Source organism: Serinus canaria, chromosome 13 (genome assembly GCF_022539315.1).
Source record: "Serinus canaria isolate serCan28SL12 chromosome 13, serCan2020, whole genome shotgun sequence".
In the NCBI taxonomy this organism is placed as follows: domain Eukaryota; kingdom Metazoa; phylum Chordata; class Aves; order Passeriformes; family Fringillidae; genus Serinus; species Serinus canaria.
The window spans coordinates 10,372,090-10,395,210 of NC_066327.1; the positions used below are offsets into that span (position 1 = coordinate 10,372,090).

General features: G+C 40.5%; 1 protein-coding gene across 8 annotated transcripts in view; it reads right to left on the reverse strand.

Moving 5' to 3' along the window:
• Positions 1 to 18,152, reverse strand: part of FAM13B (family with sequence similarity 13 member B) — a 44,437-nt gene extending 26,285 nt beyond the window's left edge. For 4 of the 8 annotated variants that reach the window (XM_050979609.1, XM_030229153.2, XM_030229154.2 and 1 more), the window contains exons 1-7: positions 17,880 to 18,151; positions 7,478 to 7,644; positions 6,334 to 6,524; positions 5,707 to 5,919; positions 3,457 to 3,634; positions 2,690 to 2,834; positions 482 to 639 (exon numbers count right to left, since the gene is read on the reverse strand). In XM_050979609.1, coding sequence (XP_050835566.1) covers positions 482 to 639; positions 2,690 to 2,834; positions 3,457 to 3,634; positions 5,707 to 5,919; positions 6,334 to 6,490 — 851 coding nt within the window. In that variant the 5' untranslated portion in view covers positions 6,491 to 6,524; positions 7,478 to 7,644; positions 17,880 to 18,151. Of the gene's footprint in view, positions 1 to 481; positions 640 to 2,689; positions 2,835 to 3,456; positions 3,635 to 5,706; positions 5,920 to 6,333; positions 6,525 to 7,477; positions 7,645 to 14,217; positions 14,386 to 14,727; positions 14,903 to 17,879 lie in introns of those variants that run through there. The other 4 variants (XM_030229155.2, XM_030229152.2, XM_018915408.3 and 1 more) reach the window with 4 other exon arrangements.
• Positions 18,153 to 23,121: the final 4,969 nt, after the last annotated feature.

The following is a 23,121-nucleotide window of genomic DNA, read 5'->3' on the forward strand; positions in this document are numbered from 1 at the left end:
CTTTTATGAAAATTGCTCTTAAAGTTGGGTCACCCTCCAACATTCCTGCCTACAACACATTTTGCAACCTCCAAACCTGCCCACAGCTCTCCAGTACCACATGACAAGAAACAGTCCCAGGATTTCCTATTGGAAGGATGGTACAGAACAGACTTAGATCTACCAGTATGCAGATTCTTCTTATTTCTGCTGTAAAATTTACTGTTGAAATACCACTTTATAGTTTCACTAGAATATGCTCTTTTTAACTTTCCCTGCATAAATCCCCATACTTAATCTCATCTGATCCTACAGGCATTGCTCGGCTGAATTTGGGAACAGTTATTTTAACCCACATTTTACTATTATAAGAATTGCACCTACTTCTAAAGCTTCACTTTGTAGACACCAACACTTATCTCAAAAGTCTGGCAGTTTCTCTCTGACAGAATAAATTACAATCCAAACCTTAAATCCAATCTCCAAGGCAGAACCAAGTTACCTTGTTGATGCTGTAACATTCCTGGAATCTGAGAGACTCCCTGTCATATCTAGATGCACCACAGCTGGCCTTTCAACAGGTTTCTCTGTGCTGTCTTCTGGAAGTTCTTCTGACTGCTCAAGCTTTACATCTTCCTCTTCTTCCAAGAGATCATTGATCTAAAAAACAGTTAATCAAAGTTAAAGGATTGAAAAGTTCCTTTCAAGAGGTCCAGAGTATTAAAAGAGCATGAAAGGTATGAAAGTAACATGAAGAAGGAAATACCTCTCAATTTTAGGGAAAAACAGGCACACTAGACTTGCTTTAATGTAAAACTGTAAATTCTACAACATTAAAAACTGCTCTTGAACACTGGACAAAAACTGAAAAGCACAAAGCACCTCTGATGCTATAAATGAACACAAGCAGAATAAAGAAACAATAAAATCCCAACCACGCTGAAATAATAAACTACACAACCTTTCTTCTTCTATGTCTAAAACTGATAATTCTTCTCTATTCCACAGGTAGCCTCATTCATGTATCAGAAGCATTTTCAAACCCTCCTAGGGAAGGCAATACAGAAGTCTATGAACCCAAACTTCAAAGCCTGGAATGAACACTTACAAAGTTTTTGTGAAATTGTCTATTTTTGTTTCTTTGTTTCCAAACACAGATGTTTTTACTGAAGCAGCAAAATATAGCCAATTTAAAAAGCAAAACAATATAGCCAAGTGGTAACTCAAGACAGCAAACTTCATTTTTTTAAAAAGCAACTATGTCTAAAACATGAAAAGGTCAAGAGAAAAAAAGTGATTCTGTTTGACTCCCAAGCTGCCTCTGTGACGGATTACTGATCTCCCAATCTTGCAAACCCAAAAATTAAAGCAGCAGTCTCAAGAAAATATGCTTTATAGTATCTGTCACCAGTGTAAAACAAAAACACTAAATTCAGAAAAACTGAAACTTCAGAAGTTTAAAATTACACAGAAGACAGAGAGAAGATATTTGTTAGTTTTTCAAAGGGGTGTAACGTGTTATATGGCACCACATTCCAGGCAAGAAATGTATTTATCCCTGATTTTCCTCTGTAATTACAAGAGGATGTGCCAGGGAAGCAAAGGCAAGCCCACCCACACACTGGGGCAGCTGCCAGCAGGGCTGTGCCCCGCAGGGACAGTGGCCCTTCTGTCCCACCGCTCTGGCCTGACAGAAGTGCACTGTTGACATCTGGTGGAGACACCATGAAATTAAAGGGACACCCCACCAGCCCTCCAACTATGGGAAAAAACAAACAAAACCACACACCAAACACATTTTGTACTTAGGAAACCCTTTTGCTGAAACATATAACAAGGCACAGCCAAGCCAGTAATTTCAAAGCTTGAGAGCACAGAGCAGCTCTGGTTAACAGAGCAGTTATCCCAAACCAGTGACAGCCTCCAGCTGCAGGAGTCACAGCCCAGCTTTGTTCAGCAGCTCCCTGCATGCAGCAGGGCTGTGGCAGTTCTCAGTGCCAGATTCCTGCATGGAGCTTTGCAGAGTGGCAGTGCTTGCTCCAGGAGCTCTCACAGCACACACTGCTCACTCCAGAACCTGCTGCCCAGCCTGGAACACCAGACCAACACCTACTGCAGGGAAGAGGAAGCAGCCAACTGCTCCAGTACTTGCCTTACCTGTCTTGCTAGAGGAGGGGTTTGTGAGATAGGCTGTAAAATTCAATACTCTTTGTTACCTACCTTAGCAACTGCTTATTTATCCCCTTTTTTCTCTTTACAGAAAATATATCATTTTCAAGTCTTAGAATCAGAAACACCATTCAAAAACTCTGGCACAGGAAAGCACCACTGATAACATCATCAAGTGGAGTGTGAGATCCTGCATTCTCCTGTAAGACACTCTTGACCAAGACCAACAACAGAGTCGTTCTTCATTTGATCAAAAACCAGTTCTTTATTCCTAAATTGGTAATTAGAAAGCTGTTTATAACAGTGCCTGTGTTGGGCAGGATATCACTGTTGATTTAGTTCCTATATATTTTTCAATATAGTGCAGCTACACTTACTACAAAATGAAGAATTTCGCAAGCATTATGAAAATGCCAGGTTTTCTCGGTTTGCAAGAAACTTTAAGTCATACTAAAGAAACTGTATTACAATAAATATTTCATAAATATAAATGTGTACAACAGTTAAGTGGTAACATAATAGCCATTCAAAATATTCTTACCTGCTCAGTTATTGAGCTTAAATCATTAGTAGATGAAAAATCTTCCTCTTCATTTTCAAAAAACTCATAGTAGTTCTCCAGAAGTCCCGCCATTATTCTGCTAACTATTTCCTGTTCTTTGAGATCCTCCACATCTGTGTAAATGCTAAAGATTTCAACACTGTTTTAGCTTAAAAATCTAAATGCAACATTTCCCCAAAGAACACCTCTGAATGTCTCCTATGACTAAGGGCTATACTTCATGCCATTATCCCCTACCCATTCTGAACACACAGAACTTTAGGCATGCCTTCACACTACTGCCTCATAAAGCTTTATACTATTTTATATTTAAAAATCATGAATTAGCAACTATTCAGTCAATTAAATTTTCCTGAGGTGTATTTAAAAGTCAAATATTTTCCTGTGGAGAGGAAACAACAGTAAAGCTGGTACTTTACCAGCCTTTTCTCAGAACTGTAGTTATGCTACAAATAGTAGCCTTACATACTATCACTAAAATACTTGAACCTCAGAATAAATACAGTAATGCAACAATCAAAACAGTGGTTTCTCATGCCACAGCTCGGAGACAAGCTGCTGTTTAAATCTCAGCAAAAATTGTAAAACCGAACTGGGGTGAGAGAGTGGGTGGGGACAGAAAAGGATTCTGCCTGAAACATATTGTGAACTTTGTTACTATTGCTCAGGGACCAGGAATGACTAAATTACAAAGAGACACTCAAATTCCCACAGAAACAGGGAATTAACTTTTATAATTAACTTACTGAAAAACATCCGGGCCAAAGACTGCAGCTAAAGAACTTGCTGACCAAATTTCTTCATGATGTGATGCTACGTTAGCTAAAAATTTACACAGAAACTTTAACAAACTGTAATTAACAGGTGGAAGCTGCTGCAAGAGGAACCTCAACTTTCTTCCAAATTCATCTTCATTACTATAATCTGAAAAAGTAATAAGAATATTTTAGTCACAAAGAAGGTATCTTTTCGTATTTGATAGCGATCAGCTTTTTGCCTCTGACAATTACTTACTTCTGAAAAGACAAATGATTTGATCAAACTTCAATCTAAAATGTGAAAACTTACTTGCATTTGTTCATTATTATCCACCACATTCTCTTCTGCGGGTTTTCCCCAAATAATGCCCACTCAAATTCCTGATTACAGAGAGCAAACTCTGTATGTTTTTGTTTTACCGTTGTTACATAACAACTGCTTCACAGAAGAGCTCTAGAGACAGCAACAGCTCCAATAGTGAGTTAATGCCATCTACTTAAATTCTTCTGACAGACAAGCTGCTTTGACTCCTTTACAAGCATCCCATTGTCACCACTCTACCTGCTTTTATAATACTTAACTGATAAATCCAAGCTATCTCAATGTAATCATCTTCGCATGTGCTTAGCTGATTCCATTTCAGATCTGAGAAAGGGTCACTGTAAAATCTCCTCACTCTCACCCATTTAACGATACTCTTAATCAAAGTATGTCCCCATAAATCTTATTTGTTACCTCATCAGCCTTACAGGCAGCAAGGTTCAAAGATTTACAGCTGTTTGTACCTGAGAAATTTCATATATAGGAAAAGAAATTTCAGGAAAGCAAAATGGGAGAAAAATTGATATAAAGAGGCCTCTCTTTCTTTCTCAGACACTTGAAAACTCTTCTAAGGTCAGTCAGAGAGGGAAAAGCATGCTTCAAGATGATGAACCATCTCTGCTCCTCTAGATGAGCGAGCAGAGACATCCTAGTCCTTGATATCAAAGCAAAGAGTGAGTAAATTCCCTGTTGAGCACGTACAGGAGCACGAAGCAGGATCTGCAGGATTTCATTTGCTCAGACACAGTCAACACCTACAGCAGCTGAACACAGGCAACCAAGCACAGCAAATAGCTGTCTAAACACATAACACATTAAAATGAACATTTCATTGACAGTTCTTACTCTAGAAATTACACTTTGGGAACAGAACAGGAAAAAAAAAAGGCTTTAAAAAGTAGTTTAACAATGTAGACTTTTGTAAGAAAGGGACCACAGCAAGGTGATAATCAGATCACTCAGAACATACACATCTCCATGTTTTGTCTAACCAACCCCTCCTGAAACTTAAGTTCTAAACAACAGAGACCCAAAGGCAGAACGTTCTTACCCCTAACTGAAGTCCTCTGGCACTAAAGCAGGAATACACACTTGTGGGACACGGGGCCACGTGCTCTGGGATGGCCACATTCACACCTCAATTAGCCAAATCACCTGTCTTTGAGGAACCACCGGCCTGCAATGAGCTCTTAACGATGCACATAGACCACACCCTGCTGTGCAATGAAGGTATCCTGAGGACTGAGCCTGACCTAATGATAGGGAAGGACTGCAGAACTAACACATGGCTCAACAATTACTACCACCTTCTGCAAGTCTTTAAGCAATTTCTCTGCCTCAAATGCAGCTGATGACGTAATTCTGAAAATTAACTGAGGTATGTCTATCAGACAGGCAAAACCCAATTAGAGAAAATCAAAAGTCTCATTTTAGCATCTGAAAACACTGTTTGAGGGTTTATGTGATTGATTTCCTTGTTACATATAATTTTAAATTCTTCTGAAATAACTTTTACACTTTAAAAAAGACAGTAAAGACAATAAACTACAAGGCTAAATGAAGTTTCTCTACATATTTAACAAAAGGGAACTAAATGGGGAACTGTATGCTAGAAACAATCCACATATAAACCTAGCCACAGTGATCTATTCAAAGATGAGAGGAAAAAAACCAAATTTCTCACTAGATTTTACAGTCATAGAAGGGAATTCTGCTGTCACACCAAGTGAATATACTTCAGTCCCATTTCCAGTCCTGACAGATAACATTGCAACCAAAGTGCACAGCACTATTATCAGGATTACTGTTACACAGAGCAGCAAAGGCACCTTAGTGGCGCTACAAATCTCAATTCAATACTGGGTTTTACTCTTAAAATCATCAAATAAAAACACTGAATCAAAAAGAGTTATTACCTTGAGAAAGTTGCATCAAATGTATGTGCAAACTGCCTGGAATAACTGGCTCTGGAAGTTCTTGAAGAAAAAATCTAAGAAGGCTAATAGCTGAGGGTACATCTGCTTCTTTAACCAGGTCCACATCTTCTCCATTGTCATATCGTTGCCGGAGCCACTCCACTGTCTCAGCATTCCCATTGACTTGGAAAAGTCCTTCTTGTTCCAGACCCCCTGGGACAGCAAAAAAAATTTGCAGAAATAAACTTTTAGCTCTGGTATGGACAAATATATTGGAAAAAATCCCATACTGACTGAAACATTTTCTGGACAACAGTTTTGCACAGTTCTCTTCCCAACACACACTTTCCTGTGCCCAGTAACAATAAAATAACACGGGAAATGTTAGCAGTACATAAAACGCAGCATTTCCAATGAGGTGCCCTGCAGAGCTGACTACATTACTGTTGGCTAGAAAACAGTGATATACATAACAGAAGGAGCAAAAAAGGAAGTAGCTCAAAACAACCAAATCACATCCAGTTGAATAATTAACTTCAGAAAACAAGTACTCTTCAAACCCCACAACCCATCCTGTAAGAATAACAGTGAAATACATTATTTTAAATACAGCAAGGTGATACATACCATGTTCCTCAATATAGTCCACGACATGGCGGACTATGAATGGAACCTCATTGTCTGGTTGCCCTTCTTGCTGCAGCTCATCAAGTGGAATTCCAAATATTTTGTTAGCAAGAACAGAGTTGCAGTTACTCAAGGAAGGGGAGGAGCTCTTCCTCATATCTTTTTGCAGCCAAAAATCAAAGCTGTCTTTTCTGTCAATAGGAGAAATTAAAACCAAAAGGCCCAGTTCAATGTATGTTTTTGAAAGCATTAATCTGTAACACAAAGTGTTTTAATTACCTAATGGAAACACTCTCTAGTCTGTCTCCATCCATGCACTGCTTTAATGGACAGTTCTGTGACGACTCCAAACACAGGTAACTCAATAAATGACTACCACTGAGGTGCTCTGTCCAGTCCTCAACAGAGGACTGAGAAGAACATATATAGCGGGAATAAAAATGCAGAAAATTCTAGTTACCGCCTTTCTAATTAAGTTCTAAGGTATATTGGTAGATTCCTCAGTACTTTTTCTGACAGTATTTAGTAGCCAGACTCTCAGAACTCAATACAAAAGCCTCTTAACAGGAAATTAAACCAGTGGATCACAAACCAAAACCCTAAGTTTCAATTATATGAAATTATTAAGTATTTTGTGATACTCAATTGAGCTGTAATAATTTTAAAATATACTTGGCATTTTCTGGTCTACCTAATAAAGCTTTCAACACCTGCATCAAATTAAAATTTTTAGTGAAGAGAAAACCCCCAAAGCTAGTTTCTAGATGCTCAGTGATACCATTCTATCATGCAGAAGCTCAAGCTTCACTTGCAAATCTTTGCTTGATAAAGGATCTGGATAGATAATAAAGGGCAGTGTAAGTCTAACAGGCTGTAACCCTGTCAAAACCAAAATATTTCTTCTAGCAGAGAAAAAACTGTCCTTTCAAAATAAATAATATAAAGAAAAGAAAACATACTTGCTTAAATGCACGCAGTCACTTTGACTGGCACACAGAACATCAAGTATATGCTGTTAGTCAAAGCACTGCAACCAAACTAAAATTCTCTGTTTACCAAGAGGCAAATTCTAATTAGACACTCTGAAATTCACACCTGCTTTTCTTTTATTTTTTTCCCCAGCAAAACAAGTTAAGAAACCCACCTCAGAGTACTTAAACAGCCGAGTTTGAAAAACGCTTTCTGCGCCAGCTGCCCTCACTGACCAAGCATTCTTTTGTCATTTATGGTTGTTTAAGATTATGGCAAAAGATCAGCCTGTAGTTCCTCATTGAAGAATAGCAGAACTCGATCAGTACTTCAGCAGTTAATCTGAAAATAAGGAAAATATTATTAGATCATAAAGTTTTCAACAGTTTTAAACTCAGGAATGCAAACATCACCTTAGAGGAATTCTTGTCAGATCATCAGTTTCTTGTTCTGAACAAGAAAGTATAAAGACCACATTAGCACAGCTTATGAGAGAGCTCCTAAAACAGCAGATCCCTCTTTTCAATTATGAGTTAACCAATCTGAAGTGAAAGTTAGCATAGGACATCTAAGTCTTAACAATTATGAAATAATTTGCACTCATTCAATCCTCTTCCAAAGACTCAAGGAGAATTAAGTAGGTTACACAAAGTGTTTTAAAGTACCTACCATACTAAAATATTTAATGGCTACGAAATTTTTAGAAGGATCTCAGGCTCTGGTCTAATACAGTATCTTTAAACAGCAAGAGCAAAACCAAAATCCTAACTAAGGAACCTTTACAGTCAACCAGTATTTGATGGTGCTGATCATCTTTTCTAGGAAGTTGACTACGTGTCCTAACTGCCAGTTCAAAGTCCAAGTGATCATCAGGTCTGGATACAGAAAGCAATTTCCCCCATGTCAGATTCCATAGAAGCACCCACATTTTTGCCACATTTTATTTAGAATCCAGAATATCTGGACATTTTTCATGTTCTCAGCTCTCAAAATAGCTACAAACCACAGTAAATCGCCTTTACAACTTTCTGTGGTATTAAAAATTTAAATTGCAGCTTCATGGCACAGTGGAGCCAATGTAGTGCCCAGAATCAGTCAAAGAGTCACATCAGCCCCTTGATCTCCCCCATTACCTGCTCTAAATAACCTCAAGCAACCGTGATTGGGCAAAACAAGCTTGTGACTGACACACAACCACAACACCCATCACCAAACTAGCTATTAAAGATGCTTTCCCCAGCTTAAAAAAATTCACGGAAACCTTTTGTTTCATAACTGGAGATTGATATGACAGCCTGGAGACAAGTACCTTCCCTCCCTTTGTTCTCCCACACCAGCTCCTGCTTCTGTTCCACATCAGGACAAATAAACTTTATCTTCACTTGCAAATTCCTGACAACCAAGCCCTCTGCTTTCAGTACCAAAATGCCAGACCATTCATTAGCCTATCACAACAGGAGCCCAGAGTACTCCCAGTAGTTTGAGCAGAACAGTTTTCCTGCTCCCAACCCTCTCCAAACTGCATCCATGTGCTAAGGGAGTTGGTCATAAGCTCTACGTAAGACTGCTTCCACCTCCTCAGCATTTTCTTGCATTGAAGCCTAGAGGAAAAAATATTTCAAGCTTAAAAGTGTTTAAATTGTCTATTGCCTGGTATTACACACAGGTTGTAAATCTTTTAAGTCTCACCCAAGTAAATCCTGGTCTGAGATCAGGACTCCAGGTGAGCTAACAACATAAAATGAAGGGTTATATTCTACTCAACAGGCTTTACTTTTTTTTTTCACCCTATCATATCCAAATCTGTTATTGCAAATTCTTGGTTACTAAAGGATCCTACCAGATTCCAACAATGAAGCAGCTGCAATTCATGACCCCCCTAGAGTTTATGGAGACCTTGAACAGCCATTTTTCTTATTGTTCTGGTATTTTAAATGCAAGTCAACATAATCTATGCATGTAGGTAGATTTCTATCAATCCAAATATATCAAGCAAATTTTAAAATATGAAGTTGTACACAGTCTATTTTCTCAAGCTCTACCAAAGTCAGTTCGTCCACAGTGAACCAGAAAACCTCACACTGGCCAGCTGTGGGGTTAAGGGCAGCTGGCAGAAACCCTTTGATGGATCTGCCACAATGCTTCAGGCTGACTTACCAAAGCCAACAAACAAACCTTCAAAACAAACATCACCTAATAAAAAGACCAAATTAGAAGTAACCACTTCTTTATAATTCTGCACCAAATGAACAATCTTGTAACCCAGCTTTCTCAGCAGAGGCAACTTTGTGCTCAGTTCACTGACATGAAAGCTCAGCCACTTTTGCCAGGCGCAGCAAACGAACAGGCTGCCTGAATATTAATTTCATTCAAGAGGCATGAAAAAAAGAAAAATAATATAGACTTCTATTTTAACTGGCTTGGCAAGGTAAGAATTAAACTGAAACAGCCTGGCTGTCTCATTGTTAGAGCAAAACCGGATTTACAACCCAGGTTTATATTTTGAAGAAAGCTTTATATGGCTTATTATCACCTAGAAAAATTAGTGAAAGCCTCATTTTCACTCTCTCAGACACACACAGACACATTTTTACAGATATTTCACTATATCATTATACACAACAATCTATTTTCAGAGCATTTCAGTATTTTCCCTTTTAGTTCAGGCTTTGCTATCTTCACAGGCTGTGATACAATTAATGTGACCTTTACCAAATCTAGAAAGAGCTAGAAACTCTGAAGGTTATTCAAGTTATTCAAGTTATTTCAGCAAGTTTTACTTCCTGCTGTTTCCAACATTGTAAAAAACTGTTAATAATTAAACATTTTATCTCCACTTTTTATATGGATCAGAAGCTTTCCCGCTTGCCCTCCCGTGACTCAGGAAGTGCAGCACGTCACTGCAGACACACATGAGAACTAGGACAGGACATGTAACCTTCAGGATTATTTCCAGAGTCTTTTGCAAATTCTAAGCAATGCTGTGGAGGTTTTTTTGGGGTTTTTTTTGCCCCAGTCAAACAACTGAGGAAACAGGAGCTAACCCACTCAGCCAACTCTTTCTTCTTTTGCCCATATTATCCCGATCCTTCCGAGCACACACTTCTCCCTCACAATTTCCTAACCTATATGCTTCACATGTTCCATCAAGAAAAAGACAAAAAAATAGCAACTAAAAAAAAACCCACACAAAAGAAAACTACCTAGCTTGAGTTTACTTATAAATATTCTAGCTGCATTTTTTTCAATCTACTTCCCCTCCTTGTTACTACAAACATTTAAAAACATCCTTAAGCTACAATCATGCTCTACAAAACAAACACAGGAAAGTAAAAATACACCTTATTATAACCACATATTACACCACAATTTTACAAGAGACTGAAAAAAACTTACTATGTCCTTTGCAACATGTTGAGCCTAAACGTCTTAAATGATGGTAAAACAGAGTTTTGTATTGTGGATTTCAGTGCTCTCTGTTGTTATTTAAAAAAAATTTGGGTTGCTTTTTTTAATTAAGGCAAGTTCTTCATAGAGTCTGCTGGGAAAACAGCACCATGAACTTCATTTTGCCATCATAATAGCATTCACTTATCTTGGCAACTTGAGAAGTATTTACACCCACACATGAAATGGCTAACTGTTAATACTTGAGGAATACACATGAAAATTTAAACTTACATTTAGTTCAGCTTTTACATTAATGACTGAAGTACAAATAATATATAGACATCATTTTAAATTAAAGTCCTCAGGGTTCCACCACCTTTCCTTAAAACAAAGGAATGAAGCAACAAGCAAAAATAAACAAAGAAAGGCTGCAAACTGAAACTGTGCAATAGGAATGAAAACATTAATTCTGTGTGTACAATGTCTGCCACAAGTCTCAACTATTTAAGCAATTCTTTTATTTGCTCGTTTTCTGTAGCAAGAAATTCATATTGTCTCTGAAACAAACCCAAAGCTAACATTGACTGCTGTTTTGCTCTGCTTTTAATATATTATTTCGTGGCATTAGCAAACATCACCAGTGAATATTTTTTTAACACATAAAAGTAAAAACTGACTAAGATTTTTAGACAGGGAAAAAGCAACAAAATGGCCTGCCCCAGCTTCTCAGGAAACACACCTCAAGTTTTTTGGCTTTTTCAGCCCGCAGTGCTGTGACCCTGTGAACCATCACATGCCTGCAAACATACACATCCTCCAGTGCAAAGAGGTCAATGCTCCTTTCCTGCAACAATTACTTACAAACAAAATTCCACAAAAACATTAGAGTCTCAAAGTTTTTGATTTCTTCCTCTATATTTGATGAAGAAAAAGAATGTATTATGTTTACTCATATGACTTACAGCTAGACAAAACCTGTGATGTCCCCCTGGATGCCTACAGGAAACATACTGTTAAATCCAAATAAATAATTGATTTTTTGGCTAAATTCAAAATTATCAAATTTTAAAAAGGTTTTCTAAGAAGAATTTCTAAATGATGGCCAAAACCTAAGACCCAGATTCCAAGCTGGCATCACAGGAACTCTCCTCATGCAATCATCTCCTCATGACATCACCCAGAGGCAGCTGCCAGGCGAGGGCAGGAGCAGGAACCCTTTCCTGGGAAACTCCTGAGTCCCAGCTCACTGCAGAGCGCACAGAGCCAGTCGGCAACTGCTGAGCTAGACTTATTTCTGCCTCCAAAAAACAGCAACCAGCACTCTTCATCTTACTCTTAGGTTTTGTTGAGTTAAAAGAAAACTGATTTTTTTGTAACAATTAACACTGACTGATTTTCATGCCATTTGTATACTCAAATTACTGTGAGCATTCCCAATGGATGAACTGCTTTTGGGCAAAAGAGCTTTTCCTCGTCTGATTTTCAGCTTTTGTTCAGCTAACAAGGTAAACCAGAGTATTCTGCTTGTTTGAAATAATCCAGTCAAAACTGAAAAGATGGCCAGGCTGGGGAGGGGACACGGCTTGAGTAAATTCATACAAAAGACAAACTGAAATTAATCCCACAAACAGAACTCTACCACAAACCCAGGACACAGAAAAGGACAAATGTGTCTCAAGAGTATAGTACAAGGCAATGCAGAGATGTGCCAGTGCTTGAATAGACACAGAAAATCCTCTATGTAAAAAGAATAATCCCATTTAAGTACTCATTAATACATTTGAAAAGTCAAAACAATAATTATTTAAAATAAAAGTTTTAAAACCAGCAAGATTAGGTTAAAATAGACTCTTAAAGCAAGATTTCCTCTTTCTGGCTCAGTGAAATCAGCTATCAAGAGGTATTTTAGTCACAAGTCCAGACTGGCAAATTTGGCTCAGTTATTATTTTAAATTTAATAAACTGGTCTTCTTAATGGGGATGGGGACTGTGTTCTTAAGTCATACTGTTTGAAATTAGGTATAACTACAAAATTTAACTTGCAGTGTTGAAGGAATCCATGTTAGAATAAATTTCTTCTCAAGCAGATGTGACTTTCCTGCTCCCTTTGTTTCTCATTATGGTTCCCAACTCTTCACTGCCCTGTTTGCTTTCTGGTTAAGTAGGAATCAAAAGGAAACCAGCCCACTGCAGTTTTGCACACAATCAAAAAAGAGTCAGCATCAGCATGAAGACCAGCTCTTTAATTAATGAACTGTTTGCTTGTGTATGCCTTCACATGTGCATTCACACACACATTAAACCTCAATGCTGTTAAGCAGAAATTCTCCATCATTTGCCACCAGCACTTCTGAGATAGTCTTAAAAATCACTCAAGTGACAAAATACTGGTTATACTGACACAGCAAGTACAAGCACAAAAAGTACCACAGAAGATTTAGTGGAATGCAATTCTAATGCAATTTTTGTTCCCTGGGAATGTGGCAGTAAGCCTTCTAATTTACAAATTAGAACAATTTAAATTAAGCCTTTATGTCGTTTCCATGCAAGAAAGAAACAAAACACCTCATGAAAACTCCTCTGGAAGAGATATAACTAAAACTAATATAATTTTGGATTTTTTTGGGTTTTTTAAATTTATTTACAAACCAAGAAACCATAATACTGATTAGTATTTATTTTCCAGTAATTGAAGTTTAGTCTACAATTTCAGCTGACAGAACCTGATCACATTCTAAAAAAGCCCATTGTTCACGGACCTTCACAAGAGACAGATCCTATATCTACTAGAAAAACCTCAACTACAGTGACTGGTTTAAGCAACATTCCAAAAAAACTCTACATTTCTAAAGAACAAGCTGAGAGGTCATCAAAATGTTAGCTGGTTTTGATAAGCAAAAATACTGTTTTATATTCACTTACTAGATAAAATCCAAAGACTTTTTAACAGCATTACAGCAATTTATAATCCTCCAACTACATTGTAGCAAGAAAATAAAACCATCAGCAATACCAGAAAAAGTAGATGTTTGCTCAGAACCTCACACCCACCACCACACACTGCCAGATTTGCTCTCATCTGCTGCTGCCAATGCACATGTGCAGAATTCTAAAGAAACTTCCTGCTCACACAGATCCCATCACACTCTTAACAACAGTAGTTAATAAATAAAAAGGCTTTTGTATCTTGTGTAACAGCTAATTATATTCATCCTACTCACCACCCCCCAATGCAAAGCTCTACTCCACAACCACACAAATCTCACTGCCCCTGCATCAGATAATGCAGAACCTCCGTGCAATGGCATTATAAAAGTACAGTAAAGTAACAGACAGGAAGGAATTATCAACAAAACTATGCAACTTGCAAGCTTCACGTTATAAAACCAAAGCAGTTTAACAATTGTCACTGCTGTTAAAACAGACTTTGGAACAGAAGCAAAGCTATCTCAGAGACATCAAAAAAGCAAACTATAAATATATAATGCACTTAATTCATTATACATAAGTTATCCTATTACATACATTTATCATCAGTTTGTTCCTCCCCTCCCAAACAGGTCAGCAGAAATTCAAACTGGAACTCAGCAGATCACAAAATGGTTCACAGCCCCTTCGCTATCCAAATGCTGCCTCTGTCAGAACCTTGAGCACGTGCCACCAAAATAAAGGACAGGCTCAGCACCCCCACTGCAGGAGAAGGACATTTCAACGAAGAGTTCAATGCTGCAGCAATGATTCTCTGAATTTTAAGAGACGGGGAAAGAAAAGAAAAAAAGAGACCAAAAAAAAAGTCTGGTACTGAGGTTTCCCATCAAAACTTGATTATGACTAAATTTGAAGAAATCACAAGGTTAAGAGTTACATTGCAGACTAAAATTAACTAACCTGATTATATTTCTAGAGTGCCAAGACAACAAAAGATTTCATTAAATGTAAAGTTCAACAGAAAGGAGAGAAAACCTTTCAAACATACACACTTAAAAAAGGGTATAAAGGAAGAAAGAACCACATTGATAAGATTCCAGCTCTCACCTTTTCAGTTCTGTCCATGTATTATTATCCTACACAGCTGAGCACAAATTTTAATCCTAACACACTGCAGGGAACAGTGAACAGAAGAGACACATGAGGAGAGCTGCCAGCGGCACTGGATCCTGGACAATCAGTGCAGGGTTCCCACCAGATACAGGGCTCAGATCCAGCAGATGCCCCACCCAAATGTTCTTAGAAATGTCCAAACAGTGAAGAAAATAAAAACCATTTAAACCTCTCTATAGCAAAAAGCCTCTGCAACCAGAGTCTTTGTTACAAGCTGTTTGAACACAAACATAAAGCCCTATCTGTATTTTAAGCTCAAATGGCAAATTTTTCTTTTTTTCTTAAGACAAATATACAGGATTTCACACATTCACAGGGGGAAGACCACAAGAGTAGAACTGTGAATATCACAATAGAACTATTTTCACTAATCAGAATATGGGTCTGCAAAATATTACCCATTTCTTGTAGCGAATGACTCCACCCATATGTTGCAAACATAACAGGTTTTGACCTTCTAAACTATGTTTTTAAGACTTCAAAACAAATCAGCTCCAGAGGGAAAAAAAAGCCCGGTAGAAGATGCAGTAACAAATATATTATGTTTTAGGGTGCAAGAATTCACAGAATTCACTTAAACCAACTGAACCCCCACAAATCTCAACAGCTGGCGATCAAGCCAGTATAATCTGTGAAGATAAATCTGAATTTACTAAGCCTTGAGACAGCTAGTCATTTTCAAACAAAATTTTTGCAGGTAAAATCTCTCAACTTACAGAAAATAATAGTCATCAAGACTGAATTGCTCAATTATACTAACTTTCCAGGGAGCAATGTAAAATTCTAGTATTCTCTGCCTGAATCCAATTTTGACAAGAGACATAGAGTCTCTCTGCTGAAAAACTGATAGAGCCATCACTTTACAAACTGCACGACAAGTAACAATCTCCCTCTTCTGTAGCCCTTCATAGAAGATTTAATATTCCTTCACTTCTGTATCTCCTCCTCATATGTTTTGGATAAAATGTTATTTTTCAGTTCTTAAATAACAGTCCTTACATCTGAAATTATCAATAAATATACAACTAGGCCTGCAATGCAAGGACAAAAGTTTAAAAAGTTTGCCATCTTTCATCCTTACAGATGAAAATTATGGATTGCCCTGCACTAGTTAATTCACTCCCACCTAAATGGCCACTAGATTTTTGTGTGCTAATATGGCAGTGAGGTTAACCTGCTGCTATGCACGGAATTAAAGGACAGCTTGAACCAACATCACTTCCTCTTCCATGCAGCTACAGCTTCTTTTGTGGGGGATGGGAAAAAAAGACAATCACCACACAAAAATATAAAATATCCAAACTAAAATAAAAAGCCACACCTCAGACTTGGTGGGTTTTTCTCACTTTCCAATGAGCCCTGGAAAGGGGCATCACTGCTCAGCTGTAGCATTTGACCAGAAATCAAAAGGCTAAGTATTAGAAAAGGAAAAAAACCCTATCCCATAAAGTCTTCCCATGCAGCAAGCAGGGACTCAAAACTTTCTGATGTCTCTTCCAAACGCGCTGAATATTTCTCCAGCCTCACCTGCTTTTGCAAACATGCCATTATATACATTAGAAAGCAATGCTTCACTGCTTGCACAGGCTCTCAAGGTATGAGCCACACATGACAAATGTTAAATTAAGTCTTTATGAGTGCAAGAAGATCCTCCAGTGTTCCAAGCAACACAAAAATTAAGTGCCCAAACTAACACAGAGCAGATAAAAACTATCATTTGCCAAACTCAGACGTTTTGACATGTTGTTCAAGTCAAAATCTGCAAGCATTAAAAGCTACCAGGAGCCTCTCCGAGTCAGCTTCCTTAAATGTAACCATGGGACACTCTAGTTGACTGATTTTTCTAAAACAATACTGAAAATTTCCAGTTTGATGCTTTCAAAACATTGAGGTATTTAATTCCTTATTGTTACATAGTCAAGACAAGGAAAGAATCCCTATGGAGCCAAACAATGTATAAAATACAGACAAAGAAGATTAAAAGAGATCTTAAACATGTTCAAGTCTCTGCAATAAAGAGTACATAAAGCAATTTACTAGTTATGAGCAGTAAAAAAAAGAAAGCAAACAAACAAAATAGCTAAACTGCTTATAATATAGGCCAACAAATCAGCTTTCTATTCTTTTTATACTGCAGATTAAACTGCATGGAAGACAGGAAAACTTCAAACCTAAACACTAATCCAGTTTAACAATTTGTTCTAAATTCACAAACTAACAATTCCATCCCTGAGGACATTCAGGAACATATGCCAAAAAAAAAAAAAAGTGCAACTTTTTATATATTCACTTTCTTTTTTTTTTAAACAGGCAAGAGTTATTATGTGGTATTTACTTTCTTCATCTGTTACCTCTGTTCCCCATCTTGAGCCTGGCAGCAGTAAGAAATTTCGTAAAATTTCTCAAAATGCAGCCAGGAACTTGAGAATAAGAGAGCTGTGCATTAAAAGTTGGCGTTGCAGTATGTGATGGGAGGTTTTTTGTTGTCGGGTTTTGTTGTTTTTTTTTCCAAACCTTGAAGGAGCACCCCAACACTGGGCCATCTCATATTAAAGCAACTTTTTGATAGCAAGAAACATTCCCACTGAAATATTCAAATCCCTACGGAGCTTCCATGAACAATGGAAACCCACAGCAGCAAACCCCTCGGAAGATACGTTTGGTCACAGCCTGGCGCGTTCAGTCCATGACCCAGCGTTCTTAACGCCAGCGCTGCCTTCGCGACCCAGGCGATTTAGCGACCGCCCTTCTTCCAACTTCTGGGACCAGCTGGGCTGTCAGGGAGCGAGGCCGGTGCTGTCAGCGCGCCCTGCCAGGGGGCACCCGGCTGCTCCGAGCGAGGAGGGAGCAGCCCGGGCACACAACTCCTGCAGAAGCCGGGCTGTCAGGCTGCCTGCGCGGTCCCACCGACAGCAGCCTGGGGGATGCCCCCGCCTCTTGACAGCTAGCAGCTCGCAGCTGCAGCAGCTCGGCAGGAGGAAGTTCCCGCGCCCCGCTCGGGCCGGTGCCAGAAGGTTCCTGAAGCCTGACGTGACACCGAGCGGCCCGAGCAGGGACCCCCCGCGCATGCGCCCCGCGCCCCTCACCGTTGCCGGGTGACTCGCCCTCCCCGCCGTCCTCAGCACCACCAGCAGGTTCCTCCGCCTCTTCCTACCCCGGGGGCCGGCGCGGGCCTCTCCTCGCCGCTCCGCTCTCCTCGCAGCCCTCCTCCGCCGGCTGCTGCCCGCGCCGTGTGCCGCGGCCGCCGCGCTGCCGGACCCGACGCCGTCCGTGCCCTCACAGCCGCTCCGAGCTCCGAGCCGCGAGCGGGGGGTCCCCGACGGCAGCGGCGGCGACGGGCGGAAGTGACGCGCTGACTGACAGGTGCAGAGCGCGCGCCCCCCGCCCGCCTCCCCCCGGGGGTCACGTGCCGCGGGGCGGGGCGGGCGCTGAGGGCGGGCGCTGAGGGCGGGCGGGACCCGCGCCCTGGGGCGGTGGCGCCCGCGGGCCGCCCGGCCCGAGGGGTGAGCGAGGGTTGCCCCCAAATTAACGTTTTTCCCCATATTCTCCCCCGCACGGCACCTCAGCTACCCGCCCGCATCGGCCTATGCGGGCTCCGAGTCACAGAGTCAAACAGCTTGGGGAAGACCTCTGAGCTCATCGAGCTTCACGCTGGACCGAGCATCACCCTGTCCACCACACCCGGACACTGAGTGCCCCGTCCGGTGTTTCCTCAAACACCTCCTTGGACAGCCCCTTCCAATGTCTGATCACCCTTTCCGTGAAGAAATTCCTCCTCCTGTCCAATCTAAACCTCCTCTGGTGCAGTTTAAGTCTGTCCTCTCCTCCTGGGGTGCCCAGAGAGTGACCATGGCCAGCAGTGGCACCATGCAGGCTCTCTACCTGCTGGCTTTGGTTGGACACGAGGAGAAATTTCTTCACAGAAGGGGTGATCAGACATTGGAACAGGCTACCCAGGGAAGTGGTGGTGTCACCATCCCTGGAGCTCTTTAAGAGAAACCTGGACAAGGCACTCAGTGCCATGGCCTAGTTGACATAGGTTGAACTCAGAGATCTCAGAAGTCTTTTTTGGCGAGAATCAGAATCAATTTTTGGCGTAATTGATTCTGAGATTCCAGTTTTGCTGTTTTGATAACCATATTAAAATATTTCCTGTAAATCTTCTGAATTGTAGCATCAAGAGCATTCACTGCCAAACATTTCCCAAATGCAAGCATGCCAGAAGTAATGAAGTGCCCTTTGACAAAGAGCTAATGCATTTTGAAACACAAAATTTAGCACCCTTAAAGTGAGTTAGCATAAGTTATAGAGGAGATGCAAGCTTACACCCGAAGTGTTAAAACCAATGCCTGGCAGTCTGTGGTTCCCACATGCCACGCTGAAACTACAACAGCTTTTTCTGTCATGCAGTGCCAGCAGCCATAGGTGGTGGGTTTAATAAGGCATTTAAGGAAACTTGGATTTAGTTAGTAAAAATCCTCCCAGGAAAAGCTTTTTTTTTCCCTCCCATGAAAACCTGACAAAGAGTGTATGAAAAGGGGAAAAATTATACAGGCAGGATGGGATTAATTGAAACCTCTGTATTTTCAATAGCTGGGAGGATTTTTTTTCAGGTTTTCCAGCATGGATTCTGAATTTTATCTAGAGATACATTTAGAAGATTCATTAAAGGGTTTTGCATTTAGAATCCAAAGCAGGGAGAGTCACAACCCCACAGTAAATTAACCTGGCTTTAATCAGATCTAAAACTCTGTTTTCCTGCTGGAAGATTTGGTGTCATTAGGAGGTACCACACAAACCCAATAAAACATGCAGGATCGGGGGAAATGGTCTGTGTGTGCTCTCTGTCTGTTTCCACAGCAGACTTCTCCACTTGAAGCACTAATAAAATTTCCTCGCATCAGGATGAGGTTTCTGAATTTGTATTTTGTATACATAGCCATGTTCTTTCTGATTCATTTAGCCTCATCAACAACAATAAAGATACTGAATCAGAACAAGCTGGCAATTTTGTTGATGAAACATGGGGGAGAGCGGACTCCAGCTGGCTCTTCAGCAGATCCATTGGCCGGCTGACAGGAATAAAACTGCAAGAAACCTGACACAGAAAGCACATGCGGTGAGAGGAGACAGACAGCAGAGGCAGGCAGGTAGGCAGGCACTGCACAGCACCTGTCTGCTGGTTTTCAGTCCAAGGCAGTGGTTTCTCTCCTCTGAACTGGCTCTGAATACACCATTTCATGCCAGCTTATCCTACCTCCTTTCAAAGGCTTCCAAGGCTCCTTGCAGGGGGCAGACATATGCAGTCCCAGGCTGCCATTTTAGGCTTTTCTGCTCACTTTGTGTTCTTGCTGTCTACTTGAAAGGTTGAGGACAATCCGGGAGTCAGAGGGTCATAGAATTTCTCAAGTTGGAAGGGGCCCATAAGGATAGAGTCCAACTCTGCTCCTCACAGGACTGTCTAAAGCTAAACCATGTGATCAAGAGCATTGTCCAGATGCTCCTTGAACTCTGGCAGACTTGGCACTGTGACCAATTCCCTGAGGAGTCTTTTCCAGTGGCCAGCCACCCTCTCAGTGAAAACCTTTTCCTTATGTCCAGCCTGAATTTTCCCTGACACAACTTCATTTCATTTCCTCATGTTCTGTGACTGGTCATCGAAGAGGAGATCAGCATCTCCCCTTGCCTTTAAGGGAAGCTGCAGGGTGTGATGAGAGCCCCCCTCTGTCTCTTCATCTCTGAGCTGAACAAATGCTGTGAGCTAATCTGCTCTTTGTAAGAATTTCCCTCGAGACTTTTCACCATCTTAGTCTCTGTCTGATGCTTTAGCCACATTTTCTGAGATAGTAAACAGAGAGAGAAGAGCAGCAACAACTTAATGAGTGGCTGCATGGTTACATGCCCAAAATTCAGCTGTTGAAAGCATCAGCCTCTCAGATCACTCCTAAACATCACAACAGAGCAATGTCCATTAGCTGTTCCCACTGCATTTTTCACTGTCTCAGGCACACCTGAAGTGTGAAGGCAGCATTTCATATTCCACCCCCTCTGGTGCTGTGCAGGCTGTGGAGCTCCCACAGCCTCATTTCCCACTCCAAACCCAGGGGCACATTCAGAGCTGGGGGTGTGCAGGGCACAGCTGCAGTCCCACCATGTGACACAGCACTGTCACCCCATGTCAGGAGGTGTGACACTGCACTGCCCTGTATAGTGATACAGCCCCAGTGTGAGGCTGCTGAGGAGCAAAGAACCCATTCCCTGTCTGCTGCACAGCTCCAGGAGCTTAGGGGATGTGACTGGTCAGCATCTGGCTCCTAGGACTGAAGAGCCAGAGTGCCACGGCATCCCTGTCTCATCAGTAAATCCATGTCCAGAGCCACTCCATGAAGGGGGAGCCATTTCTGCAGCTCAGTGTGTTTTCCTTCAAGTCCTTACAGCTAAATTGCTCAGCTTAAAAGTTTTGCAGAGATTGACTGCTAAGTGCTTACAAAGTACCTCAGTACTTTGAAATAATTACTGGTGTGATTCCCCTGTTTTCAGGAAAAGCCATTCATAAGCACAAATCACTCTTGCCTGTATGTGTCACAGAAGAACTGGAGCCATGTTTCCTTCATGTATCCCCAGTTCCCATCATAACGTAGTATGGCTTTAAAATAAATATTCTCTGAAGAATTTAGCTTCCAATTAAGTCTACTTCCAGCAAGAGCCCGGCATTACACCTCATCAGAAACTGAAGAAACTGAAAGAAAAATATCCTTATCCCAACTGTGCTCACTGTTGTAGAAGGCTTAGTACAAACTGAGCTAAAATACTCCAGAAGTGAAATCAGGTTTGCAAAGCCATGGAATCCTTGGAAGGTTGATAGCCTGCCATGCAATTCCTTACCTTCCTATTAGGGTATTATCTTACTAGGAGGAAATGGGAATCTGACACGTAGCAAAACAAGACACTGTGTTGTAATACCTGAGTATTATATGCCAAACAGTTTTTCCTGGAGATTATCTGTATGTCAGCAAGGTGCTTGCTTTTGGGTTTAATTGTTCACCTAAAAATTATTTGATACATTCTTCTGAACTTGGAAGTGGTCAATTTTTTGCCTTTAAGTGGACCCTATTGAAATCTTGCAAAAAATATTGACAAGCACAAGTCCCTTCCACACCAAGGAAGAATTAGCAAACCCTTTCCAGCTGGATGCTCTGCAAAGAGCTTTCCTTTCCTGTGTACTTCATCCACAAACAGAGATATGTCCCCAGGCTGAGTCTTTACTTTGTTCTTTTCCAGCATCATGGTATTTTCTAACAAACATTTTGTTTCAGGATGCTGGGCACATGACACTTGGCCTTGCTGTACATCCATAACTCTCCATGGAAACTCTCATATCAGCAAGTATATGGTTGTTCTAACTCTTGGTGTCCAAAAGGGCACCTAAGAAGCAAAGTTCATTTTCAAATCTTTGCCCTGTATTAAAAAATGAGGCTTCACAATGCTCAAGCAAACAGGTTAAAGGATCTGTTTTACAGAAACACAAACTCCAGCCGAGAGAAAACCATTCATCATTTCAAAGACTGTCAGCCATTACTAGACACATATGTAAGGAATTTTTAAAACTGAATTCAGTATCAAAGGCACATGTTCTGCGTAAATGTCAGACATTTTTACTCATTTTTCTACTAGAGTTCTGTGATTAAAATAAACATTTACAGCATGAGATTTTTTCCCCTGCCTCTGAACACTTTCTGGATCTGAATCTTGGTTTTAGAAGATCTGTCTTTAAAGTAGAAATCTAGGAATATGGGTCAAATGTGTCTTTTAAGGTTTGTTCATATTTTAATTGCATGGTTGCAGATTTATGAAGAGATAGTTCTTCCCTCCTTGAAATTCAAGACATTGAAAGGTTAATTCAGTCTTCTCAGTTCCATTTCCTTCCGTCTGTTCCCCTTCCCACACTCCTCCCCACCCCCCATCTGTAGACAGCTGAGTTATTTGAATTTTGTGCAAGCTAGTATTCATCCAAAGGGGAAAATCACTCAATGTATGCAGCAGGCAAGCGAAAATTGCAGTACTGCACACTTGCATTTTTTACTTCCTATTTGCTTTTTTCTGCATTCACCAGCTTGGGCTGTGGACATACACACTCATGCCCCAAGGATAAAGTTAACTCAAATTAAAGCTTGTGTGTCCCCATTGCTGTTGAATTCCCATTCTTTGCACTCACGTGGACTCTGTGCTCAAGCTGCTGTGTGCTTTTACCTTGGGTTGAGCAAAGGCTGCAGTTCCTGTTACCACAATTTGTCAGCTGCCAACACAATCACTCTCTGCTGCTCCCAT